This window comes from Pteronotus mesoamericanus, unplaced genomic scaffold (genome assembly GCF_021234165.1).
Source record: "Pteronotus mesoamericanus isolate MK-2021 breed Mesoamerican mustached bat unplaced genomic scaffold, CSHL_Meso_final contig_130, whole genome shotgun sequence".
NCBI classification, from domain to species: Eukaryota; Metazoa; Chordata; class Mammalia; order Chiroptera; family Mormoopidae; genus Pteronotus; species Pteronotus mesoamericanus.
In genome coordinates this window covers 18383181-18402973 of record NW_026555060.1, presented here as the reverse complement: position 1 = coordinate 18402973, position 19793 = coordinate 18383181, and the positions used below count along the sequence as shown (strand labels likewise).

The 19793-nt window shown below is 39.8% G+C and overlaps 1 protein-coding gene and 1 pseudogene across 1 annotated transcript in view; both read right to left on the bottom strand.

The window, feature by feature from the left end:
- Positions 1 to 19793, bottom strand: part of NEBL (nebulette) — a 102084-nt gene that overhangs the window by 31389 nt on the left and 50902 nt on the right. Inside the window, 9 exon segments of the mRNA XM_054592929.1 lie at positions 370 to 474; positions 1689 to 1781; positions 3053 to 3145; positions 8943 to 9035; positions 12881 to 12973; positions 15618 to 15649; positions 15652 to 15709; positions 17244 to 17348; positions 19576 to 19686. Of these exon segments, the coding sequence (XP_054448904.1) occupies positions 370 to 474; positions 1689 to 1781; positions 3053 to 3145; positions 8943 to 9035; positions 12881 to 12973; positions 15618 to 15649; positions 15652 to 15709; positions 17244 to 17348; positions 19576 to 19686 (783 nt within the window).
- On the bottom strand, positions 6654 to 8839 carry LOC129087368 (WW domain binding protein 1-like; annotated as a pseudogene).

Sequence of the window (19793 nt, the reverse complement as noted above, 5' to 3'; positions counted from 1 at the left end):
AATTATATCTAATGAAACTGTTTTAAAACACATACATGTTTTTAATCTTCACAACATGCAAACACACAAAGCTCGGTCTTCAAATTAATTGGAAATAAGTCCAGGCAAATATCTCTCATAAAATAGTTATAGTAGTCATGTTAGAAATAAAAACACACCCAAAAAATTACTGAGAAAAATTATTTTATTAGACAGTATGTCCAGTACATTTGTGTGATTAAAATGTCTCCCCAAAAGGACAGGCCCGTCCTCATTTCCACACTTTGCCAGTGACCCAGGTTAACGGTGAATTGTCGCCATCAACACACTTGGTGGTGCCATGCCTTAGTATGTTCGAATTGTAAGAAGAAGGGTCTGGTTGTACCCTACCATCGAAATATGATTTTGTGCTTCTTTGACATGCCTCAGACCAGGTGTATCTAAAATCAGACTTGGTCTACCTTTCATCTGTTTATGGTCCTGGGTATATTTTACCTGCAAAGAAAACAGTAGAACGTACTTAATAAGACAATTATAATTTTTAAAATTTCATAACTTTTTTAAGTTTTCCAAATAAGTAAAATATATGCAACATATTCTAAATTATTCCCCCAGGTAACCTGCTCAGTGAATTACATTTTATTCCAGAATAATAATCTAAAATTTTACTCTCAAAGATCTCCTTTAAAACCTATAGCAAAAATGGCCTAAATTGCTCTATCAACTGAAAACAAGTGTGTAAATGAACAATATCCACTAACAGTGCAGTCAGTAAAAGTGGTTATCACACTTAAATTGAACAGGGAAAATCCAAAACTAAATGGAACCTAAATTACTTTCCTGTTTCTGTATTTCCCCATTTTCACCATAATACTGTTGAAGAATGCATACAAAGCTTCCTTCCATTTCGTTTTATTTCTCCCTCCGTAGAGGATAAGAAACAATGAGAAACAAATCCAACTTCCTTTTAAGCAGCCACAACTTAAAGGTGATTTATGCTGAATCCAGTCAGCACCTCTGGACAGGCATGCTGTTGGAAAGGAATGAATTCTTAAACCTAAATGCTGATCCCCAGGCCCAGAGCTCTTCTCGACAGCGGACCGCCGGAACACCGCTGCTTGTGGAGCTGCCCATGTGTGACGATTACCGCAGAGCCTAGGGCCTCTGTGCAATTCAGCACTGAGACCCTGGCACTCAGCAAGAGGGAGAACACTGGACAAATATGCACCGTGGGACCTGAACGAAAAACTAACTTCTGTATTGAATGTATACAAAGTATTTGCCCTGTATTTCCTTATTTTGGACTAATGACTCATTTCTTATTTTCTTTTGCAGAGAATACTTAACAATCCACATCCAATGAAATACATCTGTAAAATGATCATTTTTTAACTTACACATCAAAGATTTTACTACTTTCAAAGACACTGGCTTGAAATACATGAATCATTGTTTAAATGAATATAATGTAGTTTAAAACTAAACATTAAATGTAACTGCTGCTCACATCTGGAAATATCAATAGAGGGTTGCAAGAAAATGTTAAACACTGGCAGCTTTTGGAAATCATCTTAAATAACACATGTACATACTGCACATATCCCCAATGTTTCTTAAAGATATATTTTGTTTTCACAAGGGGAAAAACAAAACAGGACTGCATGGAAATAATAAATGACACCTTGTCCAAAATGAATAAAACCACTTGCCGAACTAATATTCTCTTGATTCTTCTTTACTCTTTCCATTTCAGGAGTTACACTTAAAGCCGTAGCTTTTCCCAGCTGATCTTTATAATAAACCTATCATGTCAGAGAACAAAAAAAAATAATAATAATACTGTACTGTAAATCAATTCAACTCAATAAAAGTCTCATAGCATTTATTTTAAAGAACTAGCCAAGAAAACTATGAAAAAAGAGGATGCTATCAGAGGTCTAGTCATATTTAAAATATTTGCATCTTAAATCAATCTATTTTAATTCATTTCACAGCAGTGAATTCCTGTGAATGTACTCAAATATAAGGGCATACCATCAGTAAAGCTCTAATAAGCATTTCGTCACAAAGGAAAATGATACATGTCTTCATGGATATTACTTAAAGGTGCTCCTACCCATATAGAATGGTACTATACTGTTGTGGTTTCTTAGTAATTAACTGTGGCAGAACTCTTGAATGTGTAACTTTAAAAAGGTGACATAGTCATGCACAAAGGGGCTGCCCTGCTTCCCACAACTCTGTTCCTCCTTCTCAATGACCATGTTCCTTTTTGAGAGTAATGGAGTCACATCTAGTGTGACTTTAAATATATTAGGAAAAGATGAGCATCTACTTCTCCAAAATATAGTTGTTAGGAAAAGTAACAAACAATAAGCTGCCTTTGCCTTATAATCTGGTCAAAAAACTTGAAACATTTAAGGAATATGAGGTTTCTTTGAGCCTAATAGATTTCCAGATTTCTTCCTCCAAAGAACCCTATCTATATGTTAATGACTTCAAAAAAGGATTCTCTCAGTGAACTGCGTCCATGGATTACATAAATAGAAGGGAATTAGAGTAGGCTGGGAGTGAGTGTCTGAGTAAAAGCTGACAGCCCTTATGAGTGCTCCTAAAATGGGCTTGTCTCTTATTGTCTATGTAGCTATGCACACTTTATAATTTCTCCCCAGACATCATCCAAAAATAAAGTTAATGGCTGGGAGTGGGCTAGGAAAGAACGTGCGCAGGAAGGAAAGGGAGCGGAAAAGCTGATTTGCAGGGCCATGGTGCCAGGAGCTGCGCCAAGTCCCTTTGAGGAACCACAGCAGCCATACCCTGGAAGATGAGACAAGAGAGACACACAATAACCTGCAGACAAAACTCATCCTGGCATGTCCTGGGAACGCTGTAGGGAGAATGCCTGGCTACACCCATAAGACCTAAGACACTGAAACCGTAACAATAAATTGATAGTTATTGAGAGCAGAACTCAGTATCAACTCCAGATCATGAACATTTGTAAACATAATCCATTCATTGACATGTCAACAATATGTTTGATATCATTAGAAGGAAGTTGCTAAGATCACACATTGCTGATGTTCCTCTGGTTTTCTTTAACTCTCTTCAGCTCTGGCGGATCAGAAATTGAGGTGGCCTGTTTAATCTCTCCTTTGTATTTTACCTGTAGAGGATAAATAAGAATTTTAATAGATAGCACAATGGTTGCCACCCAAACAATACAGAGGATGAGCCTCAAATTAACCTTATCTTTTTCCACATTTTTTCCACAGTGGATATGTGTTAAGCTTCCTGTTCACATCTACGACTGGATTCTGGTTCATCTGACTTGGCAAGCAAGCACAGGTGTTAGTTGTGCTTCTTGAAAATGAGTTTCTAGTAAATACTCTGCTGTTCAATATCAAAACTAACTGCAAAAACTCCAGGACTAAACATAATGGAAATATAATGGAGAAACATCAGAATGGAGTCATTTACAAGAGAACTATAGTAAGGTTACCATGGCAACCTGGGAAGGCCACTGACTCTATGACTGTAGGGCTTCAATCTTCAAAAAAAAAAACTAAAGAGGAGGGGATATAGGGGGGTGGGCAACAGAAAAAGGTGAAGAGTATTAAGAAGTACAACTGTCAGTTACAGAATAGTCATGGGAATGTGAAGTACAACATAGGGAATATAGTCAGTCAATAATATTGTAATCACTGTGTATGCTGACAGATGGTTACTAGACTTTTTGTAGTGATCACTTCATAAGGTACAATATATACATGTCAAATCACTATACTGTACACCGGGAACCAATCTAATACTACATGTCAACTATAATTTTCAGATAAATTAATGATTTTTAAAAATTCTCAGGAACTAATAAATCTGTCTCATTCTCAAGAGTCAGTCAAAGCCCACCAATTTTAACAGGTACAGGATAAGTAATTCTAAGAGCAGAAACCCCAGTTGCACTTTTACATATGATGTTTCCTATTTGGTATTCTGTTTTCCTCATTATTATTTTTTTAAATATTTGATATTGTTTTTATTTGGCCTTCTCACAGCAGTTGGAGCCATGCTGTCTTCAGAGCAATCACAACACAGGAAATGCATCACCAATACAGCCCAGCGAAGTCTGACCCACTAAATCTTATTGTTTAAAGTACACATATTCACAATAACTGACAAATGGCGATGTGCCTCACATAGAAATGTGTTAGCATTTGCAAATCGTTGACTGAAGCACAAACCTTCCACCAACCCCTTCCTTCTCAATTCACCTAGAAAACCAGGCTCAAGAAAACCTCCCTGGTCCCCCAACTAGTCCTTCAACACCCCATTTCCGTGTGTCTCTGCCCTCAGCCTCCTGGGCAGGGGCCACACTGTGACCGCTGGAATCAAGCCCAGCTTCCTGGTCCCATTACCTCTTCTCCTGCCGTTAGGGTAAGGAGATGCTGCAGTGAACCTTAACACTCAGACCAGTTCCCCACCCGAACTGGGAAAGGAGATTTGAAAGGGCCACAGTTCATCTGCTTGATCAGTGAACTGAAAGGGGATCCATTTTGTTAAACTTGATCTCCTTGGAGACACTTCAGTGAGTTGTTTGGGATTTTTTTCAGTGGTGTAAGGAAAGGCGACTGAGGGCCGTCGACGCACTCCCGCCCACTGTTGCCAGCACCGGCCTGCTTGCCTGCAGGGCCTCGGCAGAGGGAGGTAAGACCTGTGGTATCTGCCAAACCCGCCTGGCAATTCTGAGCAGGGCTGACGTCTGGGCCACAGCGAGTCCGAATTGTCTTTGAAGATCCAATTAAGCTTCTGTCTGAAGTTCTACCTTCACTTTCGGTTCTGAATGGTTGTGGACACACCCACGAGGCTGATGCCAAGGGCCACGAGCGGCTGAGAGGGGCAGGCAGGTTCGGAGCACGTTTCCATTTACAGGGGATGGAGCACAGGCCTCCAAGCGTCCACGGAGCAATGTGCAAATTGCAGTGATGGGTAGGATAAAACCTCTACTTTGAGGACAGCGTCTCTGGCAAACACACCCAAGTACAGTCAGACGTTTGTTCAGTAAACAGTAAGTGCCTGAAATAAATTACCTTGAGAAGGCCATATTTGCTCCAAATGTGTGGTTAATGAGCAGATGGCTTCCATTCGCAGTACATTCACAGGAAAGGGAAACAGGGCTGGGGCCTCTCACACAATAAAGACACACACAGGTTATCCAAAAAGTCCCTGTACACGGACTTTACGCTGTTCAACAGGATTTTGGTTTTGTGGACCCCAAATGCAGACACTCTACCTCACAGTCTTGGATTTGTCTCTTTTTTTATACATAAATATTTTTTCCTTTTTTATCATAATGTCAATGCCTAGTCTGAATGTCATTATTCAAGAGCGGGTAAGGAATCAAACTCTTCATAGGAACAGAGCTGGGCAGGGAATCGTAGTTAGCTGTTTGCTTTCTCCATTCAGATTATTCCTACCAAAGCTCAACTGGTTATCGGAAGCCAAACTACAGTAATAAGGCCCTTCTGGACAGCTGCCCTACCCCTATCCTTGGGCCACTTGGACCCTTTACAGAGGCTACAACAATTAGTTACCCCACTCACAAGGGTGTGGGATAGGGCATGAAAACCACAGATAACCAAGGCATTTTTTCCAAGTGGCAAGTCTAAAAATAAAGAGGGAGAGGGAGAGAGACAGAAGAAAAACTTACTTGGAATCAAAAGAAAACGCTGTGTGTGAGCCAGGCTCTGGGGCTGCCCTTCCTCAGGATCCACGGCCTCATTTGCTCATGGAGAACAGTGAGACAGGAAGGCCCACAGACTGTATGCTCGGGATGGGGGTCCTGGCCACTAGGGAGTACAGACCAAAGGACACAGATGCAGAAAGCTGCATCTCCACCCACTGCCACGGCTTAAGGCTTCCTGTGCACCCACAGAAGCTCCAGTGAAGCCCCCACCCAAGCTGGAACACAAAGCACCTCCTCTGGCTCCATTGCAGCCAGGCTCTTTGAAGGCCAACTTGGGAAAGAGACCCAGACTTTCTTTTTCCAAATAGAATTCTTGCCTGCGTACTGATAAAGTTCTTGTTTTCAGGACACTTTTTTATCTTCATTTTTTAAAAAAGAAAAACCAAAGAGAAGGCAGTACAGTCTTGTGGACCTGAATCAGTCTGTGACCAGCCAGAACCTGCTGGCAGGGCCCCTCAAGGATGTCAGTGATACTTCGATCCTGTCACCTGGAATTTGGAAACAGCAAGCCCCTACCCCCTACCATACAACTGCCCATCATCTCGTCCCCCTACAGGGTTAGCCCGGGTCCAGCTGTGCAGACACTGGCAGCGACGGGTGACAACCCCTGGCTCTCTGCAGGCTTCCCTCCTCATCCAGGGCTGAGCCCTGCCACCTCTCGCAGACTAAGACACAGCAAAGTTCTCTTGCACCAACACCAGAGCCAAAATCCACTCCATCACCAAGAGTCCCCTCAGGGCTCAGTCTCAGCCCCTTCCTTCAGAGCTTCTAAAATGCACATCTCTTTGACTCAAGCAGGCAGTGAGGTGACATGAAAAGGTGAAAAGGGGGATTAGGGTAGGAGGAGTGAGTCATAGACCAACTTCTCAGCCCTCCATGACACTGTGCTTCTGTCGGGGGGAAGAGGCACCCACATGCCGATCTGTACTTGGAGATGTAGAAAAATGCTGGAGTGAAGGGGAAAAAAAGAAAAAAGAAAAAAAAAAGTAGCTGTACCACTTTCTTTGAAAGTCACTTAATGCTCTTCTCGTGCTTCTTCCCTACCCTGCTGCTTTCCCAGGTGCTGGGGGACAGGCAGGGCCTGCTCTCGCTGGGGAGCCACTGCCTAGAGTCCTGCTCGCTAGAGGCGCTCAGCAGCAGGCACGAGGGCGGCCACGGTGAGTGGGTTGCCCAGGGTCTCGGGCCTGCTCCTCAGAGGACTGGCAGCGCCCTTCCTCCTTGTCACCAGGGACGACATGTCACAGGGTCACAGAAGTCCAGCGTCCCATCCAGAGCATCATCAATAGGTGTGTTGAACTCTTTGAGGCTGTCGTGGTGGTGGCCCCTGTTCACACACATACCTCAATGCCCAAGTCACCGTGACATGTGATGTCTGCCAGATGTTGCGATGTAAGCTTCTCTGTACTTTCGGAATCCTTGTCCAGTGAGGCACCAGGGGCCACCTTCCCCCAGCCAGCCACACGGCCACTGGGCTCCATTCCAGGGGCTTTGCTGGCCGCTGGGTTGGCTGGCATGTTGGTGTTGGAGGGCTGAGGGTCAGCAATGATGCTCGGGGATCTCCTGCTGCTTCTGCTGGGCCCAGACAAGGAGCTGCTCTGCGCCCCCTGGGAGCCCCTGGTGGGATCAGTGCCTGGGATACTGCTGCCTACATGCCCACGCTCTCCGGGTGGCAGCAGCTGCTGTAGCTGGAAAGCATGAGATAAAAGGGCAGCACTGAGTAATTCTGGGCTTCATGGTAGGAGACCAGGTTGATTTCAGGCCACTGCTAGGCTTGAAGGCAGTACTTGGGTGCTTGGGTGCTTGGGTGCTTTGGCGCTTGGGCACTTGGCTCAGTGACGGTGGCAAACAGCAGCAGCTCAGGATGATAACGATGGTCCACCCCAGCCAGAACCACCAGAGTTCAGAGTTGTAGTTGCAGTGCTGTGATGGCTTAACGCAGTGTCCTGTGTCACAGATGTTGCTTTGAGTGTTGGTACCCACACGGGTTTCCTTATCCTGTGGGGATTGAGCTCTGGCTGACAGAGTCTGGGCAGTACCTGGAGGTTCAAGAGTGCCTGCCACCCTGGAGCCTTCTCCTCTCCACCCCCTCCTGTTCTTCACCTCCCTCCCTCTCTTCTCCTCATTCCTCCTATTATTATTTTTATTATTCTGAATCATGGCACATTTGAAGCTAAGATGGGTTTCTTTTCTTACACTGGCTTATCTTATGGATAGCAGGACACTTAGCAAGTATCAAGGGCTTAATAAATATCTACTGAATAAATGAGTAAATTAGGACAAAGAAACAGAAAGATTTTTAAAAAGAAGGTAAAGCTCCCTCATGCCCACAATCCTCCAGGGATATCATAAGGACAAAGCAGATCCTCCTGATTTCCTCCTCTACCTGGGCGAACTCACTCAAATTATAAAGTCTTTCAAAATTACCCAGTCGGAAGAAGAAGGCTATTGTTTTTATTGGTAAAAGTTGCATTAAGGGAGTCAAAAAACAAACAAAAAAAATAACTATTAAGGGTAGTACCTTTGAAAGGATTTCTAAACTCCAGGAAGCTTGGGTTCAAATCCCACCTCTGCCCTTATTAATTGTGGGTCCCTGGCATGTTCTTTGACCCTCCCCAAGGCTCAGATCCCCCCACCTACAAACCAGAGAAAAAACTATACCAACCTCATGGGCTCATAGAAGGCATGTAGCATAGAGTCCATATGAGAGGTACCTCATGATGGTTAATTAGCATTGCTCTATTAGCAAAAGATTACTGAATAATCAAATAATGCTTTCTGTTTTATTTATAAGGTTCCCTGTTCTGACATCGTGTCTTAGAACTCCAGTCAAGTCAGGTCTTCTTTCAACCTCTTCCAATTGATAGTTTCTATCTCAGTTGACAACAGACTCACGACTACTCTCCAGGTCCTTAGAGATTTTTAGAGATTTACCAACTAAATTACAAGACCCATGAAGACAGGAACTGGGTCTTGCCCATCTTTGTGTAGTGGGGACAGGGATAATGCCTGGCACATTGGTGTGCTTAATGCAGATTTTTTTTTAATTAACAAACATGGCTAAATTATAGCAAGACAGTCCCAAGTTTCCTGTACCCACAGGGGAGGGCCACAGTTCATGCCCTTCCACTTGCCACTGTGAAAAGGACCATTCACTCTGCAGAGGGTTTGAAGGATTTCAGAGAGCATAAAAATATGTAATGAGAAAACGGAAACAACTTGCCGTACTCAGCTGCTCCTGGTTCCTCCTCACTCTCTCTATCTCTGGTGTCATGCTCACTGGTGTGGCCCGGTGGCACTGTTCTTTGTACTGGAGCTGGGAAGCAAGGTGCAAGACAGTGTGGGACTGTGGGGAGGAAATGAGTACCCAGGTACCAGAACAGGTTGCAGGAAATGCACATTCTACAGAGCATCCATTAATTAGAATCCTCACTAGGAGTGTATAGCATGGAAGTATGGAAGTTTTCCTGACCTACTACATAGAGGGACCTTTTCTTAGCCAGGGGATCAGATGCATCATTTTTGGTCAGCTTTCCCAGCAATTCCACAACATCTCAGGATATAAATGAGCATCCAACAGAGAAAAAAAAATGGTATGTTCATCAACTGAATTTTTGACAGGCAAAAGTAAAATTTGAGGTTAAAATCCCATTATAAGGAACTCCATAAACACAGTCTTAGTGCTTTTCTAGAGTTTAAATTTAGCATTAGGAAATTTTTCTCAAAGAATCACCAGGCCTACAGATAAAATAGAATTGAGATCCCACTCTCAACAGTGAATGTGCAAGTAAATAGAAATTTGATAAGCTTGGAAAATAGGTGAGAAAGGGGCAGGCCCCTTCTGCAACGTGTGACTTTCTTTGTGCCATGGTATGTAGTCTGAGAGTTTAGGCAGACTCTGCGTCTGGGATAGCTGTCTGAGTTAACATAAGAAAAGGTCCACTAGAATCCTTATGGATGGCAAGATGCAAGGAGATTATACTGGGTAGAGCTCAGAAGGAAAACAATCTATAGAACAGGACTACTGAAGTAGAGAGACTATTGTGGCTGTGGCTGATTTCGAGTGGATGTATGTTTGAGGATATAAGTTTGATGTGGAGACTGTTCACTTCTTGGATTCACCCATTCACAAACATGCTAAGTGCAGCAGAAAAACCACTTCTGGCCAGGATAGAGGCATGGGTAGATATACTTTGCCTCCTCGCACAACCAAAAGAGGACAACAACAAATTTAAAAACAAAAAAATAACCAGAACTGCCAGAAAAATTGAACTGTATGGAAGTCCAATGACCAAGAAGTTAAAGAAAAAACATTCATCCAGACTGGTAGGATGGGCAGAGATAGGCAGCCAGGATGGAGAGGACGCTTGGCAAGGCAGTGGCTGGAGGACCAGGTGTACGTGTGGATAAACTGGGAGGAACAGCTGGGGAGTGAGACAGACCAAACAACCCAGGGTTCCAGTGCAGGAAACTAAAGCCTCAAAACCTCTGGCTGTAAAAATCTGTGGGGGTCCAGCAGTAGGAGAAACTCCCAGCATCACAGGAGAGTTTGTTGGAAAGAACAAAGGGTCCCAGAATGTACTCAAACCCACCCACCCAGGAATCAGCACCAGAAGGGCCCAATTTGCTTGTGGGTAGCTGGTGAAATGAATGAAAACCACCAGCTGAGAGCTGAGCAAGCAACATTGTTCCCACTCAGACCCCTCCCTAACATATGGCATCACAAGGCAGCCAAGTGGGTTGCCCCACCCTGATGAATACCTATGTTTCCACCCCTTACAACATAATAGACCCACTGAAACAAACAAAGAAAAAATATGGCCCAAATCAAAGAACACATCAAAGCTCCAAAAATAGAACTAAGCGATGAAGAGATAGCCAACCTATCAAATGCACAGTCCAAAACACTGGTAATCAGGATGCTCACAGAAATGGTTGAGTATGGTCACAAAATGGAGGAAAAAGTGAAGGCTATGCAAAGTGAAATAGAGAAAAATATACAGGGAACCAACAGTAAAGGGAAGGAAACAGGACTCAAATCGATAATTTGGAGCAGAAAAAAGAAATGAACATTCAACCAGAACAGAATGAAGAAACAAGAATTCAAAAAAATGAGGAGAGGCTTAGGAAGCTCTGGGACAACTTTAAACACTCCAACATCTGTATCATAGGGGTGTCAGAAGGAGAAGAGGAAGAACAAGAAATTGGAAACTTATTTGATAAAATAATGGAGAACTTCCCCAATCCAGCAAAGGAAATAGACTTCCAGGAAGTCCAAGAAGCTCAGGAAGTTGGGCCCAAGGAAGCACACACCAAGGCACATCATAATTATATTACCCAAGATCACAGATAAGGAGGCAGTTACCTACAAAGGAGTTCCCATAAGACTATCAGCTGATTTCTCAAAAGAAACCTTGCAGACAAGAAGAGGCCGGAAAGAAGTATTTGAAGTCATGAAAGGCAAAGACCTACATCCAAGATTACTCTATCCAGCACAGCTATCATTTAGAATGGAAGGGGAGATAAAGTGCTTCCCAGATAAGGTCAAGTTAAAGGAGTTCATCATCACCAAGCCCACAAATATGAAATGTTAAAGGGACTTATCTAACAAAAAAAAGATGGTCAAAAATATGAGCAGTAAAATGACAACAAACTCAAAACTATTAACTGAACCTAAAAAAACAAGAACAAAGACAAACTAAGCAAACAACTAGAACAGGAACAGAATCACAGAAATGTATATTACATGGAGGGTTAGCAGCAGGGAGGGGGAGGGTGGAGAATGGGGGAAAGGTACAGGGAATAAGAAGTATAAATGGTAGGTACAAAACAGACAGAGGGAGGTTAAGAATAGTATAGGAAATGGAGAAGCCAAAGAAATTATATGTACAACCCCATGGACATGAACTAAGGGGGGGAATGCTGGTGGGATGGGGAATGAAGGGCAGAGGGGAATAAAAGGGAGGAAAAAAAATGGGACAAGTATGATAGCATAATCAATAAAATGTATTTTTAAAAAAACACATTAAGTGCTTTACAGCCAATATCTTACTTAATATATTAGTCCCTGTGTTATGGATGAAGAAATGGAAGCTTGGAGAGGTTGGTGTCATAAAGGTTATAGAACAAGTAAGATCTGGAGCTTGGATTGAACCTACAGGCCAGAGTCTACCTTCTTCCTCATTATTCCAGTGTTATCTAAATTTCCTCAATTTGCACAACACTCACCTACATGCCATGCCAGCTACCACCTGTGCTGTGATTTATATTATTATTTTTTCATTTAATGAACTAGCTATTATTTTCTAATTAAGCTATTTTTAAAGGAGTGTTATGTTGCTATGATAAATTGGGCATTAAGACAACTTAATCATAAAGCCGGTCTAATAATGGGTGGGCCACTTAACCACATTTATGTATGATCCGCATTTAAGGGACACTGTGGGACTTCCAACTGCCCCCTTATGACCTGGACCACTTCTTTCCCCACCATCCTTTCATGCCACCCTTTACCCCAAGTATCCATCACACTAAACCTTCCCTTCCTTGAACAAGCCTGAATATACTCAGTTTGTCTGCCAGGATAACCCTTCCTCACGAAACCCATCCCACACCTTTATTAGTGCTTCAAGGTTTAACTCAAATGTCACTCTTTCTCTAAGAGTTTTCCTCTCGCTCACTGATACAGCCTTCCTTCTCTGATTTCCACATTCTGCAAGAGGAATTATTACTTATTATTAAAATGAGATATTGCATGTAGAGTACTCGAAAAGTATAATAAACCCAATAACTATTAGTTATTGTTATAACACTTAAACACTATATAATTGTTACTTAGTCATATGTTTGTTTCTCCTAGAAGCCTTGAAAATACTCATAGCCCCTAACTTATAGTGTACCTCACTCAGCTTTGAATTACCCCAAGAACAAGAACATAGTAGGAATTCAATAACATGGTTTTTTTTTTAAACACACAAATGCACACAACGCCTTGAGCTAGGTGTGATGGAGGACATAAAGATGTGTGAAATCTTATCTCCACCTCTCAAGAACTGGCCCTCTTGGATGGCATTCATTGTAACGGGACTTCACATTTCTAAGTGTTACGTAGAGTGCTAGCCAGTAAAACAGAAAACAATACTTAGAGAAATATGATCACACATTGCTGATATTCTTCTGGTTTTCTTTAACTCTCTTTAGCTCTGGAGGATCAGAAATGGCTGTTGCATGTTTTATCTCTTCTTTGTATTTCACCTGCATAATTTATAAAAAATACAATGTATTATTTCATACAAGATTTTTAGAAAGTCAAGAATTCTTTATTTATAGCTATTGCATAATTTAAATTTTGTAATTACAACATTAATTTTTCTTCAGTGGGTACACAAATTTTTATTTTAACTGACACTTTCAAGATTCCTTTATATACAGTCAAATAAGTCCATATCCACCTATCCTCCATTGTGGGAGTTTTTAATTAAAGTGAGCAAATGTTGCTTAAGAAAACAAGTTTTATCATTAGGCAGATGCACAAAAAACCTTGGAAATTATCTTAATATAATAATTTATTATTTTCTATCCAAAATGCAGTTTCTATTTATTAATATGTTAGTTACAATTTACCATATGTATACTTAAAGGCAAAAGTCAAATTGAGTTAGCTACAGAGTCTTGGAAAAACTGCTTATTTGACTGAGAGCATTCAAATAATCTAGAATAAGGAAAAAAATATGTGACCATGATAAAAGAGGAGAAAGAGGGAGGTGGAGGTACATGTTCTAAAGACAGAGGCCACTGTGTCCTGACCACTACAGAAGAGGCAGTGGCAGGAGGTCAGCAAGTGTCTTCCACCCACACCATCACCTTCGGGGAAGCCAGCCGATCTCCTGGCTTACAATCCATTGAAAAGCACCTCTTTCAAATCTACTTAGAGGAACATCAACCCAACAAATGGCAATACCAGCACATAGCTATGCATGGGACAAGAAACAGCTCTTTGACTTTGGAAATGATTAGTGATGCCATCGTAGCAAGTGTTACTTTAATATGTCCAAAACTCATGGAAGACTGGATTCAAGAAGAAGGATACAAATATATACCTATATGTGAAAACGTAGGCTAGCATTAAGAGGCACACACTAAAATTTCGCAAATCTACAAAAAAAACTTTTGTAATCACTTAGTAATGCTTAAAGTAATTAAGGCCGAAATCTATGCTGAGAGTCAAAAAACACAGTACCTAAATATCTCAGTATCCTCTAGGTCTCAGTGTCTGTGGACTTCATATGAGTAATAATGCCAATATTAGTCTGGATCCAAAAGAGTTAAATTGCAAGCACACTGAAACAGGCTACCTCTAAATAAGATTCAAAGATACGGTAGTTCTTAGAGAAAGCTAATCGCTAAAAAGGCTTGTACTCTGGAGGTGGGAAATGTCGAGATCTTTAAATGTTAGAGAATCATATCTTGGTTTGACAGATCTAGCTAATCTTGAAAGGGCAACTTTCCATTTGAATACTAAGCAGGAGTTTATGACTCTGCTTCATGGAGATACAGAGCTATGCATTTATTGCTTGCTAGAAGCAGCAGTGGGACACTAGGAGAAGAAATTATATACTGTACCATGTGATTTTTCCATGGGTGAAAAGTTAAACATGACTACAGATGAACATTTTTGTTTTCCATACAACTCTAAACTAATCAAAATGGCTCAGTCATTTCACTGTAGGCAATAGAATTGCATGCTATGGAACATTTATAACATTATATTCCAGTACACTGATGGGTACATTTTAAATATTATCATTTGAAAGTGAAGAAAACAAACATTTCACACTTCTGTGCCAAACTAATTTTTTACCGGACCTGAGTATTGCCTGAGACAGGCTCTCACCGTGGTGGAGCACAGCACATTTACATACCCTCATCATTAGACCCTTCTTATGCTTTCCGCAGGAGATAGCTTCATTCATGCTACAGAGATTTTATTGCCCCGGTATTCTCTAGATTGTTTTTATAAATTCATTTTGAAGTATATTTTACTATAGCATTGATTGCCTTTCCTGCTCTTTCTCCCCAAATGCCAGCACATGCTCATATTCAAAAATGAATGCCACGTAACTATCAGAGTTCCTGACAGATGAGTTGCACCAAGGAATTCTTTACCTGGATTACTTAAAGAAAGGCTCTGCCTCCAAAGGTGGAAGGTAAACAGAAGGTCAAAAAGGGGATTTAAGAAAAGAACCCTTTGACATCCTAAATAAGAAACTAAATATACAAGGAAGAATACCTGTTGAGGTGAGGATAGCAATTATCCATTGTCCATGTCAAGCAATTTTGTTACTGAACCCATAACATTAAGCACCAGTTCAAAAGGAATTGGAAGATAAGTTAATTTATAAATAAAGAGTTAAGGTGTACATTTTTCTTTGAGAGAAGATGGAAGAAGTAGGGGTAAATGAGGCCTTTGAAACCTTCTCTTAAGCCACCAAATAAATATTCTAAGGCCTTTAATCATTCTCTGGGGTAAAATTTCTTTCTTCCAAGTTGTGGAGAGTTACTGAAATTTATCCTTTCTCTAAAAAATTTAATGTAGTGAAAATTCTGTTTAAAAAAATGAAATCTAATCCTAGATTTCATGACTGTACTGTTGAAGTGATCGATCTCTCCTACACTGTGATTTAGCAAGATGAAACACTGCTCTACACTGCACTAGGTTCAAGGGGAAGAACACTGCCGTTCTCCTTCTGAAAGTTATATCTTTGATATTTGATGAAATAGCATGTCAACAAAGTGAAGGATAAAACAAAAAGACAACCAGTTTAGTAAAGAATGAAAAACATTTATCCAACTTACATTTGCTCTTGGAAAGAATAATTAAAAGCTATAAAGAACTTACTGAACTAATATCCTCCTGATTTTTCTTCACTCATTAATCTCTGGAGTATCTTTTACTGCTGTGCCAGTTCCTACTTCTTTCTTATAAAATACCTTTATTATAAGAGGAGCAAAAGAAAAGCTATACACTCACTAGCATTCGAGCCCCAGACTTGATTCTTATTAAAGAGACAATTTCTCAGGTGTTAGAGTAATGAGAATACAGCTTCTGTTTATGAGCACCATTGACATTAATCAATTAGATAATCCATTATCAGAATGAATGTCCAACTTTGGTTTCATATGCCATAATCTTACAAGTAGCTCTCTTATGCATGTTCTAGGGCATGCTTGGTATTTTATATGGCTATAGGTTTTTTGCTCTAAGACTATGAGTTGGAAAATTAGTTTCCTTCTTCAAATATAAATGCCACACAGGTATTTGAGAAAAATCAAAGTGCATGTTATAAAAGTTCACTAAGCAATTGTCATTTTATTCAAAAAGAGCATGAAATTTTAAGCATGTTATTCTCCAAATATAAAGATGCCCTTGTTCTCTTTAAAGAAAATATGGCTCTATCATCAACATCAACATAGTTCAATATTTTCTTCATCTTTCACTTATTTGTTAACCACCTCACACTTCTCCACTTCTACCAACACCTACCCGTTTCAAACATAAAGCAAAACAAAAAACAAAAGTGCTCTTCAAAAACAAAACAAAACAAAACAAAAAACAGAAGAATTATAGGAAAGCCATGAGGACAGAACAAATCCCTCTCTTGAAAGATCATAATCCAGTAGACCCTTGTCAGGCTTGGAAGAGTGCAGCATGAAAGATGTCTTCCTTCAAAAGCTAGAAACCTAGAATACGATGAAATCACAGGAGATAAGGGCTGAAACATAGCCTTTTCTCTGATCCTGCTTTCCAACTGGACTCTACTGCTTAGCACAGCCTGACAATGAAGACCTAGAGGTGCCAGGCCAATACTAGTGCTTGTCACTTTATTAGAAAGTAGAAAATATTCCAGAAGTCATGAGACTTAATAGCATTTTTACTTTGATGAGACCTTTGTTAACTACTAAATGAGCTAATTCTACATTAAAATGCTGGCTGTATGGTTAATTTTTATCATTTTAGAATTCCAATTCATGTCCTTTAAACATAGACCAAATCTATGTCCTTTAAACATAGACAAATTCTATGTCCTTTAAACATAGACCAAATCTCTTAATGATGTTGATACAATTCTTATTGCTCAAAATAAAAAACATAAAAGTTTAAGAATTGGTTAAAAACTAGTAAATTCCTAGCTATATTATCAGTGCAAAAAAATCAATGACTAAGAAGGAAATCACTTCATATGACTTTTTTCATCTTTAAGGTAAAATCCATGTAAAAGATTAAGACCTCTTTCCTGTGTGAAATTTTAAAATAACTGTAGTTTGTACCATAGAAGAAAAATTTGAATTTTTAATTCTAAAAAAATCATAATAAATTATAACTTAAAAGAACATTTGGTGTTCTCATTAAAGACATAAAGATATTACATTTGATAGGAAATTCAAGCAATGCAGCAAGAACTCAGGCAATGAGGGAAAGATAAAATTTCAAGGAGGCAACTGAAAAGAAATAATGGTTACTCACTGCACTGATGTTTTGTTGAGTTGTCTTAATTCTCTGAATTTCAGGAGTATCTGTCACAGTAGAATAGTTAGAAAGCATCTTCTCTGCTTCATCTTTATATTTTTTCTAGAAATGTAAACAGTTAATATCAATCTGAAACTTTGTATGTGCACATACATGCACATGTATGTGCACATAGGAAAGAGAGACAGAGAAAATGAACGTGATACCACTTCCAAGTCTGCAATACCATGTGGCTGTAAGTAACATCTTAGGACTCCAAGCAGCTGTTCATGCAACCGCAAAAACAAAGGGAGTATGCAGAGTAAGCCAACAGTGCCGGGAGCTGCCTCACCTCTGCTCGGGCAGTGGTTTCCACCCCAGTCCATTCCACGGCTTTGGGAGGGCTGGGCCTCTGTGCCACTCTGTTTAGAACCTATTCTTTAAGGAGCAGTCCCATCCCTCTTCAAAGTTGCCCCACAGTTCCTACAAAGAACCTGGCTCTCTATTACTTGCTTCCATGCTTCAGGGTTTATGTTCTGCTTCCTACTTCAAATAAAGATACATTTGATTAAGGCAAAGATATTAATATTTTTGTACTTAAGATAAAAATCTCAATTTTTTAATCTACTAAATGTATTATTATGAGCTCTGATACAAACTGGGTAATATCTAGTACCAGCACTTACATAATACTTACTATGTAATAGTTATTGTTATAAATATTGGACACATATTAGCTCATTTAATTGCCCTACGGATAGAATCATTATTTCCTCTTACCGATGGGGAAACTGTGTCATTAACCAAGAAGTGTCAGAAGTAGGATTAAAACCAGGCACTCTAATTCCCAAAGTTAACCATTAACCAGTAATTAAACATTAACATTAACCAGTAATGTTAACCATTATGGCATACAATTACTTGTTAGGAAAGGTAAATATTGTTCATGTTGAAATGCACCATAACATTATCACATCCTCTAGAATTCCACTGTATGCAAAATAATTAAAGTTCCTTAAAATCAGATGTATCTTTGTATCACACTAAAAATATCAACACTGCTAAGTTAAAAGAAACATTCTGATAGCCCATGCATCACCTCTTCTGGATAGCCTTTACTCTTGAATCCTTTACTTTCTGGTAGAGTATATCATGGTTTGTAATACTCTACTTGCACAGTTATCTGATAATTAGGTTGGCCAGTAGCTCCCCCAGAGCAAAACCATATCTAATTCTGCACGTAAACAGGTGCTCAGGAAGTATTTGCTGAATGAATGAATGAGTTTGGTATTCTTAAGACAGCAACTTCCCTCCATTGACTTAAATACCTATTTGTCTGGTTTATGTATTTATCTAAGATACTACTTCCGCTGATACCGTGAAAACCAATTTCTCCAAGTTCACATGCCATCATGAGACACTGAGGACAGATGAACATGCACATCAGGGCCACCCCACCTGCTGTGTCATCTGAGGATGTGGAACAGCAGGCAACTCCTCTGCCATTTGACTCCGCCATCTTCATACTTACATTTTTTAGCCACCAGATATTTAGACTCCTTCCTTATGTTTTAATCAGAATTTTAACAAATTTGGACACATTTGGAAAAAGTTATTTTCAGCATAAACCCCATTAACCAAATTTAGTTCCTTGGTCAATTTTCTATGACCATTTTCCCCTTCAATATTTATTTTCCATTGGGATTCATTTTTTTCCATGCAAATTTTATAGCAAGGAAATATTTCACTAATGAATTTTTGTTCAAATAAGATTTTAATTCTTCTCCCATTAAATATTTTCTTTTGTGATCATTATTTGCTCCATATCAAGTTTTTCTAGAGGATAAACTGGCAAGTTATACCTTACTAAGAAAACTTAGTTCTTAATTTTTAATTAGTTCTCGCTTTTTCACCTTACATTTTGTGCAGTTTTATTCATTCAGTTTTAGTTGGAGCTGATCATTTTAATGATAAAATTCATTATAAAATAAGTAAAAGACAACTTATTTGTAATCTTGTTTCTGTAGCGTCGACATTAAAGCCACGTATGCAATAGTTCTTGTTTTTTTGTTTTGTTTTGTTTTGTTTTTATGGTCAAAATGTCCTTGGGTGCAAAACAGGGGCCCACAAGAGAGCTCTGACAGCAAATAACATCTGCTGAATTGGACCTGCTGCAGTTACCCCCTTCATTAGGGAAGTTAATTAAGTTTGGCCAGTGGTCCCTTTACAATAGAGCGCACTGACTTTGAACTCATTACCCTCAAAAAGGTCTCAATCATAGAAATGCACAAAATACAAGGTGACTGGACATTAGAATTCCTTGTTCTAAGCAACTCAACTCTCTACCAACCTGGCTATAGATTTCAGATGCCCTCTTGGCTCGAAGCATGTCTGGAATGTCCATGCTCACTTGCATCCCTTTCCCTTTGATTTCATTTTCCAAGTCTTTCTTATACTCTATCTAAAAAAACAGAAAATAATCTTCAGAGCTTTGCTTAGTCTTCCATAACAATGTAGATATTTATGTGTTTGAATCTCAATGCCGCACATGTGGAAATCCCATTTATG